General features: G+C 40.3%; 1 protein-coding gene across 1 annotated transcript in view; it reads right to left on the reverse strand.

Moving 5' to 3' along the window:
- Nucleotides 1-11,216, reverse strand: part of CPXM2 (carboxypeptidase X, M14 family member 2) — a 77,852-nt gene extending 66,636 nt beyond the window's left edge. The window contains 1 exon segment of the mRNA XM_009277944.1: nt 10,889-11,216. Coding sequence (XP_009276219.1) covers nt 10,889-11,216 — 328 coding nt within the window.
- Between the last annotated feature and the right edge of the window lie 201 nt (nt 11,217-11,417).

Raw genomic sequence — 11,417 nt, forward strand, 5'->3', positions numbered from 1 at the left:
CCCCTCCCCTCTCCTCTCCTCTCCTCAGCCCTCTATTCATCAGCAGCGTAAGAGCTGTTGTCTCACCTTAGGGGAAGCCTCCTTCTCCAATGGCATCCACTGAAAACTGGGGCATGTCCCCATGCTGTTGGGTCACCTGCATCCTGGAGCAAGTCCGAGTCCAGATTTACTATGGGAAATTCCAGGCTTCCCTCCAGCCATGTATATAGGCCATACATAACCCAGACATAATTTTGGCAGAGCTCTCGATGGAATTTTTGCTTGGAATTTAAAGCATGTAAAGAGAGTGAGGTTTAAATACTCTGTGGGATAAAACTGGGTCTATCCTTTGCAGTAGGGTACTTGTCATCCAGCTTGTGATGGCAAATATCATTCTAACTGTTTCTGAAATGTTTTCTGTAACTTCTCAGTACATAAGCAATTAAGGGGAAAAAGAGAAAAAACATGTTGTCAAAGGCTGAAGTTTTAAGTTCTAGTTTTAGACAATCACATATGAAAGGCTGTTTGGCTGAAATCGAAATTTCTGCTCTAAGCCAATAACAAATCATCGGGACAGTTGAAATCTGGTCCTGTGTTCAGACATCCTCTGTCACGTATCTGGGGCAAACTCATTACATTATTGAAAATTGTCTTGGGGAAAAAAAGTGTGTTAAAGCCAAATCTGGCATAAGGGGTGGTCACAATGGTGGTGGTAAGAAGTGCTTACATCCAGATTTGAGATCAGCTCTTCTAAGATACTTTGAACTTTTCCCTTCATTTGACAGATGTTTTAGGAGGACCCTGACAGCAGAGAGGAGTCATAAACCTGTCACCATAAAACACTGTATCTCTGAAGAGGAGAACATAAAAATACTCTAATTTCTGGGAAAGAATGAGAAAGAGGGGTTTCAGTTGCTCCTATTGTAAACAACACTGCCTCCCAGCATACCGCAATAATTAATGCACTCGGGCGGTTTACAGTAAATCTTGGATGTGTTAGAGGAAGGAGATACTTGGCCTCACTCTGTACTCTCTTGTCAAACATAACTCCCATTGAAATGCACAACTGTTTTGCTTTCTAAAGTTCATATGAGGAAACAGGTAAAAGGCAAATCTGGGGATGACAGAGACCGCGGACTTCCTAAGCACCTTCATCGGCCAAAGAGAACTCTGGAAGTCAAGCAGGGACATTTGGGGTTCCCCCTCGGGTTCCCCTTTAAGGTCCCAGCCAGGAGGATCAATCTGGTAGAGCCAAAAAGAAGGGAAATGACAAGAAAACTACTAAATTTGTGATACGTGGGAGTGTGAGGAAGAAATCATCTACAGGAAACACCCAAGCCCCATAATCTAGGCAAGCAAATCAGATTTAGGAAGCTCTGTTAGCCATTGTCTGGATGAGCTATTGAGGTCCAAAAGAAATAAAAACAAGCTGAATACAGGACTCTGGTGCTTAAGCCAACTGAGTCCCATTATAGAACAGCTGAACACTGTACCTAGAGTATCCAGTAGTGTCTCTTTCTGGATGGTGAAGATCTGTCTGCCATGTACTAGGATTCAAAACAGAGCATTTGTCTATCCACATCTCCTGAACAGATCAGTACACTGTGAACATGTCCAACACACCAGGCTCTGGGTGAAACGGACACCAGACAAGACATGGAACAGGATGTTTCCCTTTATCTGACTTCAAACGATTGCCCAGATGGCTAAAGCACTCTCATTGCTGATGTGAACAGGGAAAGTTGCTGAACATCAAGCTACTGAGGCACACAGGTGCTCTCAGCCCATGCTGCAGGAGATACACCTCTTTTCATAGAGCTCAGAAGGGGGTTTGGAGAACAAAGAAAGATGAGCATGATTCTCCAACCTAAGGGCTAGGGGATGAGAATTCCTGCCCTGACAATTATTTTGATATTTTTATTGACTCACAATGGATGAAATAGAGAAAGATCAACTACAGTTTCAATCACCACTACCAAAACAATCACTACCTGTGGCCATATTCCTAAGGACAGGCTCTTCCCTCTTAGATTTTAATCTGTCATCTTGAGCACACTTCTTTCAAAACTCCTGTATTTTTTGAAGTTTATAAATATAAAAATGCATATAACCCTTTAATATCGACTTCATGAAGATTTAAGTTGCGTTGTTAATTGAACTTGGTCCTTGGGAATCATGTTGATTATAGCAGAATAACACTATTGCCAGGTACATACCTCACATAATTCACAAGCAGCCCAAGGCTGACGTATAGTCATACAAGAAGTCTGTCAGGCAATTCATCAAAAAAAAAAAAAAAAAAGATAAACCACAAAATAGATCTGTAAGTGATTAACAACAAAAAAAAAGAGCTGAATTAATCAGGTTCACTATTCACTTTGAAAGTAACATTCTCTATGTTGGTAGCTAGAAACCACAGAGCAGATACACTGTGTAGCAGAAAGAAGTAAAAAGCCATGTAAGCTGCCAGTACATGAACTATGTTTAACTTATGTATACAACAACTTTTATTACATTCCTTGTTTGGCCTGTTGGATGCACCAACACATTTGCAAATGCAGCATCTTGCTAATGCTTGTGTGAAAGCAGGAGCAGAACTATATTATTTACTATTTACAGATTTGTACATTTACAGGATTCCCATACTGTAAATAACCACAAGTAAACAGAAGATTAATCCTGTATCTGTGTGCTTTCACTACTAAATCAGATATTCAGCTTCACCCATAAGCAATAGTTACTGGAAGTCACTATGGTCTGCTGAAGCTTGCCAGCTTTTGTGTGATTTTCTGCAATATGAAATCCCAGCGAACACACTACATCACAGCCCCACACAGACCATGCACTGCAAGTCTGGGGCTCACTCACGTGTCAGAATAGGAAATCTTTCACTCTGTCTAATCCAAGAGTAAAATGTGTTTCTCCAGCTCTGACATGTTAGCAGTATCTCATATAATTTTTTTACCAGACATTCTTGTAAAATATACTTCACAGTGTCTTGGGCCTGATTGCCATTTATAAGACAGCTCCATTAAACACCCCTCCAGAATCAAAAAGTCACTTCAAATCCTCTTTTTGTTTAGAAAAATGATGCAGATCACTGTGGAAATATGGAATAAAACCCTTATCTTTCCTCATCTCCATTTAACCTATAATAATACGGTACAAATCCTTGCTTGCCAATGCTAGCATGTTACCCACCAGAAGGGAACTATTTTATGTCCAAAAGAGGACTTAGACATCTATCAGCAGACTCTCCAGAATATCCTTTGTAATTTAATTCAAACAGGGCTAGAGAGATGAACAACTAAAACCAAGTACTCTAAAGATCCTTTAAATGATCCCCACATACTTCCTCTGATGTCTTCATAGGCACTCTGACTCTCAGAGTCACCATCTGGCATCTCTTCATTCCCCCTCTTGTTTTTCTCACCTTTTTTTTTGTTGCCATTTTTAGCTATGGGTAGAAAAGAGAAACAGTTTTCCTTTTACATCTGTCAAGTTGATTTAGCACTGCCTGGTGACTGCACGAAGAATAAAATGCCTTGCTCCTCTCTCATGGTGCTCCAGCACTGAGCAGACACCCAGAGTACCCTGTTCTTCCCCACAGTGGGATGATAAAATCACAGGGGAATGGAATCATGACTGCTCCTTTTGCTGTGCCACAAGGAAATTAGAAATGTGCTTGCATCAGAAGTAATGTATTAGTATTGCGGTGTATTTTACTAACAGTTAGGTGTTTTTCATTACTTGATCAGATATGCAAAAACCCCACCAAACACCTCTTGAAGTCAACAGAAATAGCCAGAGAAAGGCTTCCAGAGGAGCTAAGCAAGCCCCTGAAAGAGGTAGCTGTGGTGCTCAGTGATCAGCATCATCTGTGGCTCAGGAAAAGAAGTCCCCATCAGGAAAATAATCAGATAGCAGTCATATTAGACACCCATCTTGGGGCTGGCCACAGTGTCCTTTAAACACCCTTATTCCATTATCCATACGTTTCATTCTTGTCAGGGCATGGATAGTGTGTTCAGGCAGGTTACTGAGAAGTAACTTCTACATTGGAGATGTAACTGCACAGATAGGATGGCCATGACCATCCCTGAATGAAATCCCATGCAAAAATGAAGGAAACTCGAATGCTGTCTTTGATTCATGGCCTATTGAATTAAACAGGACCAAACTGTCCATTAAGATAGCTTCCAGGGACAGAAAGATTAAAGGTGATTGTCTGTTTCTAACATGAGTGATTATTCCTATCACCGAGAGAAAACAGAGGCTATGGAGTGTTTTGCATGTGTAATCACTGGATTTTAAAAGGCAAATAATTTCAGCTACATCAGAGCTTTGCTTGTTCCCGTTTTCCTTGAGTGCCCAAAAACTAGTGTTAAAAGCACATAATTATACATTCATTTCAAAAAAAACTTGCTTTATAAAACATGCAGTGCCGCAAGACATAACCTCACCAGAGGCCTGACAAGAAGACCAGATCTGGTGCATCCTTTGCATAATAATAATACAAGCACAAGAAACCACTATGTGTGAATATGACAATCAAATCTCAACTCTGTACCCAGACAACAAATCTTTTGGAAGTCTGCTTTTCACATAGACAATGAATTGGGCAAGGCTCAAAACTCCCAGCAAGAAAAGGCTCAGATGTTGAAAATTCAAGAAATTTCTTCTTCTGCCCCATACCTTCCACTACTTCATCTTTTTGACAGATTCTAAGTTCACAAAGCTGACAGAAGTCTTCATTCCAAAACAAAAAAAAAAAAAAAAAAAAAAAAAAAAAAAAAAAAAAAAAAAAAAAAAAAAAAAAAAAAAAAAAAAAAAAAAAAAAAAAAAAAAAAAAAAAAAAAAAAAAAAAAAAGAAATTTGATTGTGAACCATCAAATTTGATTGTGAACCATCGGATTGACCTGTCTAACCAGCTCACTGAACAGAGAATAACATTAAAAACCAAGAACCAATTCAAATAATGAGTGACTTGTAATATGCTGGCATTTCAGGAACAAGTCTAGACTCAGGTTCATACTATTAAAATCTATTCAGTAAAACCGTCCTTTTTTTAAAGAGGTATTTTTCTCACCTTAAAAATTAGTTTGAATTCAGAGAAGGCTGCTAGGAGAATTATCATAGAAAACGGTTTTCTCTAGCATAATCAAATCTGTTTATTCTGATTTTTTTTCTCATGTTACTTTATTCATTGAAGTCATGGGTAAGGAAAGATGCTAATCAAAAAAGTTTGGCCAATTTTGAGGGCATTGCTCATTATTCATTCTCTGTCATCCTTTGTCTTTTGTTGTGACATTCTTTAAAGGATGGGCTCTTAAATGGAATGGCTACGTTACATTTCCTTATTCTACATATTTGTAGAAGTGCTGAGGAGAAAATAGAAGCTGGTGGGTGAAAAAAAGCTCATTAAAAGCCACATGTTTTCATCTTTGCTTGTCACATCTGGCAATTACGACATGATACAGGTGATATTAAAATTCATAGGATATGCACCTAGGGCCAATGAGTTCATTCTTAAAAGTTGCTAGTATAAGAAGTTTAAGCAAAAGCTTTAAAATTACAATCTACATTCTAGGTCACAGGAGTGCTCCACTTTCTCTGGGCTTCTCAGGAATGGAAGCTAGCTACAAGGTTTGAGAGAGATGATACCAATGGGCTAGAAAACAGCAGCGCTGGTAATTACCCAGCATATGGGTAATTCTGTGCTTATTTCTTCTTAGTTCCTATATGAGTCATTTATCACTGAATAGCCTTCACTTAAATACCAGCCCATGCACGCAGACATTCCCAACTTTCATTTTACCCTCCGATTCAGTTCCGTAACCCAAAAGCCTGTTTCCTGTTACTCCTGAGTCTCTTTTATATTTCCAGCTCCTGCCCCATTTCCTTTCACACCTTCCCTCTAAGCTCCCTGACACTCTGCCAAAAGCCATCGCTGGCTCTGCTCCCTGCCAGACCCACGCCAGTCGCCCGCCCAGTCTGGCTTTCAGCCCTTGTGCTCCACTCAAAGACACCTTGCCAATGTTTCTAATGATTTCTTCCTAGTCAGAGCTCTGAGGCATTACCCCATCTTCAACATGCCAGCAAAGTTCAACACGCTGGACTTCAAATGTCTTTGGAAAACTTTGACTTTGATGACTCCCTTTGCTCCTAGACTTTCTCCTAACTCTCTAGGTATGCTTTCAGCTTGCCTGTCTGTTTTCAATCTCCCACCTTTCCATTTTTGCTCTAGCTAATCCCATCCAAACCCACAATTTTGGCAAGCCATGCTGATTCACAGGCTACCTTTTCCTTCTATGTTTCCTTCTGTTCTAGCTGGAAACCTGGTCTATCTTGGTAACCTCTTCTTAAGTGCTTTCAGCCATCAGTTCAATGCCTTATGTATCACTCTCTCCTATCTTCTTCCTAGTGAACAAATTCACCACTCAAATGCCAGTAACACCATAACTTGTCATGTTTTTAACTTCACACTCTCTTCAGGTCTTCATCACCATTTTGCAACAAAATCTTTCCAGTTTTTCCTGAGTAATGTCTCTGTGATTCAGCTTTTCCTCCTTATTCACTCATTGATCTCTCTCCAAGCCTTCATTATCTCATATCTTGATAAACACCTCAATTAATGTATTATCAGTCTATTCTTATACATTCAAATTCTTTCCACAAGATAATTTTCATGGTTGCTTGCATTGGCCATTTTATCCTCTTTCTGCCTTCCCTCAATGACTCCTCCTCAGACACCTGGTCCTATGAGATCCTGACCCATCCAAGAGATTCCTGTGCCCTACATAAATTAAAAAAACCCACAAACAAAAAACCTTAAGAATTACATTGTTAAACAGGTGGCAACATTACACAAAAATAAACAAATGTGGGGCAAGTAAACAGTGATGCATCTGAAGAGTTTCATCAAGCCTGGGGAAAGCAACAGATAAGACAAAGGAAATCATGACTATTACACAGACACATACGTTGGATTACACAGAGATCAAGCACTGGAAGACCTGTGAAATACAAAATAAATGTGCACTAAAACCCTTTCTGAACACTGCCATATAAATAAACATCACTCCTTTATTTTCTAAAGGCAGTCAGAATTGAGGTATGGCCAGAACAAGAACTACTATAACAAGTATAAGTTTTGTAAATCAAATCAAAAATAATTACAGATTTTATTATGGCAGATTTGGGCACATTAGGATTGACAGTGGGAACTGTTCAGTCATGAACCAGAACAATGTTCAACACTGAGCCATGTTCGTGGGGACCTCAGTCCCATAAACCTCTCAGTGTATGCAGACAGACCCCCAAAGCATTTGTAGGGGTCTGCCACACAGATGGTAGCTGGGACATCATATATTAAACTCTATTAAAGGCCTCATAAAAGAAAAACATTGACGTTAACAAGACTCTTTCCACTGATTTGAATGGGCTTTGGATAGAGGCCTAAACAAACAAGGATGGAGTTAGAAAATGGAGATACGTATATACAGAAATCTGTCAATCCAACTGTTTACCTTCCAAGGATGACCTAGTACCACTTCATTTATGAGTCATTTAAAGGGCAAGGAGGCAGACTGATATTTTTAACTGTTATCTGAATCGAGTATTTGCAAATATTGATTCTAATAATACTTTTAAAAAAAAAAAACATTGCAACCCCACTGGCATCAATAGGATTTCTTTCTAAATTAATATTTCACAGATTGAAAATATCTGTATTCTCACCATCTTCAGTAATTAGCTTAAATAAATCGAGTCCATGTCATCTGTTATGTGCTGTGTCCTTCAGACTGCTATGTTTGATTTCAACTTTGATTCAAAGCTAGGGCTGATCAGTACCAGCTGCTCAGCCAAAGGGCAGATCACATGTTCCCATTCCTCCGCTTTCTTCATCCCAGCTCCCAGCCAGACTATTGTTTGTTACAATTCATTAATCCTGCATGCCCGGCTGCCAGCAAGCCTCACAAAAAGCAAATTTTTGTATTTACTGCATGTCCAATAAATTAATTCCAGTTCCAGATAGATGTATAAACACATAAATGTATACATGTATACACAACACACACATTTACACAGCCAGATTTACAGTTACTATTCATGGATATCTGTTCGGCAACTGCTATTATTATTTCTAGCTGTCCTCTTAACAGGTCAAATGTGAGAAATTATAGGTATGTATTACTATTTAGGCACCTCAGTGAGGGGCCAGTTCTTCAGATCTTCATTTTAAACCAATCCCCGGTGACATGGTGACATGGCACTAAGCATTGGAGTCACTGCACCAGCAGGACCTGGCCCTTGCCTGCTTTTGGGGCAGGGGAAAGGAGACATTTCAAATATTACAGCCAGAACTTTTAACACTGTCCGCAGTTAAAATTGCCTGACACTTCCTGCTAAAAACCTCCTGTTTTCACTTACATCTTTAACAAATGGTAACCATTCTTTTTGCTGGGTGTTTGCCTTAGGGCTTATTATGGCTATTTCGGTTCAAACAGTTCAGCTGCTCCCGAGGAAATACACTGCATTTTCCCATATTAAAGTAAGTCTAACAGCCAGTTTGTTGAGTTGGTGTCAAGTCTCCATACACTGGCGCAAGGACTGAAAGTTTGGTGGAGGGGACCAGTTGTTTGTTGTACCTCTGGCTATTTTTTTAAAAGCTCATAGGCTTTAAAACCTCTTATTGCACATGGCTGGTGAAAGTTTGGAAGCTCAGCTGTGTCACAAGAGCACAAGCCTGCTGTGGAAGGGGGGACTGAGCTATTTCCAGCTGCTTTTGGTGGTGCATTGCAAGCCTCTCCCATGCTCCCTTTGACCTTGTGCTTGGCCATGCCAAGGAGGAGGCTGAGGAAGGACCTCACCTGACTGAATGCAGAAATAAAATGATTCCCTGGACTCAGAGAGTCAGGTAGGGTGGAAAGTAAAAAGCAGTAAATTAGAAGATGAATCTTGCACAAGTCAATTGGTTGGCACACAATGGAGTGTTTTCTGGGGAAGTTTTGAGGTCTTTTTTTCCCTAATTCCACAATTTCCTGTATAGAAAAATGAATGTGATTCCGTTTGTAAAATTAAACATTTTTAGGAAATGACCAAATTCATATTGCCTGTAAGACCTCAGTATGCTCCCCGGTAGATCAGCAGTGTAATAGAGTTTGAATTTTGTACTGCTGTGTCTACAGTGCATAAACCAAACCAGGTTTGGAAGGGATGAGTGCTCCACAATGATGGAGATAGTTATTGGTATGGCTGCTGCCTTCTCTGCACCTGTAAGGTGCTCAGTGCAGCGGGTGGGGAACAAGGAAGACACCTGTCTGTAAAGATGAATGAACATTGCCCTCACAGATTGGATGCTATCCTCATCACTCTCATGGTGCTCCATGTTTTGTGGAGTATGTGTGAAGCCATAGTGCTGGGGAAATTGAGAAAAAGCCAACAGGGAAGGTGAAAGCAGAGCTCAACTACAGAACATCCCACTACAGGCTGGAAATCTGTATTGTCTCCACCACACTGAAGAAGAAAAAGCCGGGTGCCTAATTAGGTAGCTTTAAAATCCATGTGTTGCCCATGGTTAGATAATAAATCTAATAAGCCAGGCAGTACCATCTGCTTGGGAAGCTGCTGCTGGCTCTTGATGGGGCCAGGGTCATAGATGTCTCGTGTCACTGCTCCCCTGGACAAGGTGTATTTGCTGTCATCTGTGATTTCAGCCTTGAGTTACACCGGCAATCCAGACAGCCTGTCCCACAAACGGTTTTCCAGATTTTAGAAATGGTATTTTCTTATCACTATTAATTATTATAAAAGCTCAGATCTTTGCTAAACAAAGGCTAATTAATTTCTGTTAGTGTTAGCGTTAAATTGAAAATACTTTGTTTGCTATCTGCTAGATGTAACTGGGAAAAGTTAATGTCACTCAACAACCCTCGATCCTCTGTTTTGCTGTATTGCATGTATTAATGGCTCTAAATTGCAAACTTTGTGCCACATGCTCCAGCTGTCAACATTAATAGTTTCCTTCTGAAGTAAAGGGGAGTTGAGCTGTAGGGGAGTGGGATTTGGCCCCAAATTTTCCAACTCTAAAGTTCATCACATGGGCCAAACTCACTCCTAAGGGTCCCAAACCTACCATGCATTTGGGAAACACAGAAAGAAATTACTCTTCATTCAGGGTGGTGCAATTAGCTCTTAACAGGAACAACTGGATGGTAAAAGCTGATCAAGTTTCTGCAAACTTTAATAATTGCATATTTTCATCCAATCAAATGCAGAAAATAGAAAATGGAATTAAGGGTGGCCTTTTTTATTATAAGGCATTTGTGTGCTGCTTAATTTCTTTATTTTACAGGTCAATAATTAGATTGAGTTGTTATGCCTTAGTCTTTTACAGGAAGATCTTTGTTTACATATCTTCCTCTGGAGGGCTTTAAAATGAAATCTCAAAGAAATTCACAAGTTTATAAGTAAAATTGATTCAGGAACCTCTCTTTGATTAGAATAACAAGGGATAAAGTAAGGTGTCATCATATACAATCAGCTTTTACTACGAAATCTGTCTCTCTTCTTTTGCTTATAGAACAGCAGCTTTAACAGCAAGCCAGTTGTCAAGTGTAATTAAGAAGGAAAAGTCCATATACTAGCTAGAGTGCAGCATAATTAATACGTTACCACTCTGAAATCTCTTTACTTGATGAGGAAAGGGTTAAAAAGCCTATAAAGTTCTGTAGATCTGTTCTGTGGGATATTAAAAATTAATGTGTTGTCATCATCATCACCACGAGCACATTTATTGTTATTATTACCAAGACTGCCATTAACTGGATATTCATTAATGCTAAAAGTCACAGTCAGCATGAGATTCAGCAGTCTCCAAGCTCTGGAGGAGGAGGTGGAAAGTTACCTGGTGGAGTTTCAAGAATGGATTTTCCTTTTTTGTTGCTTTTCTTCGGTTTTAACTCTTTCCTGCTCGGTTTGAACCCTGGGTGCTCCTCTGTCTCTGCAGCACGGATAGGTCCTTCCTCTCCAGGTTGCTCCGTGAAAGGAAAAAACTCTTCACCGGGATATGGAAAGGAATAATAATGATCCCTGTTGCTAATCTCCTGCAGGTAATAATCCTGATCGTCCATGGGTACAGCCCGGGACACATCCCCCAGCAATGCCAGCCCAAAGGCGCAGAGAGCGAGGCAGAGTTGGGAAGAACATGAGCCTTTCTTTCTAAGGACAATCATTGTTTGCTTTTGCAGAAATCTCCTCTGCAAGTCCCAGAACTTTATTTGGAAACAGGGAAAACAGAGAGCCTTGGCAGCTGGCACCCCGCCCCCCCCCCCCCCAGGAGACGCTGCTTGCGAAAAGTGCCTCCGCTTTGGGCTAGTTTTGCAAAAGTTGCGAGGAGCGCAGCGGGACGGAGGGCTGCGGAGGGAGGGGGCAGG

This window comes from Aptenodytes forsteri, unplaced genomic scaffold (genome assembly GCF_000699145.1).
Source record: "Aptenodytes forsteri isolate BGI_AS27 unplaced genomic scaffold, ASM69914v1 Scaffold15, whole genome shotgun sequence".
NCBI classification, from domain to species: Eukaryota; Metazoa; Chordata; class Aves; order Sphenisciformes; family Spheniscidae; genus Aptenodytes; species Aptenodytes forsteri.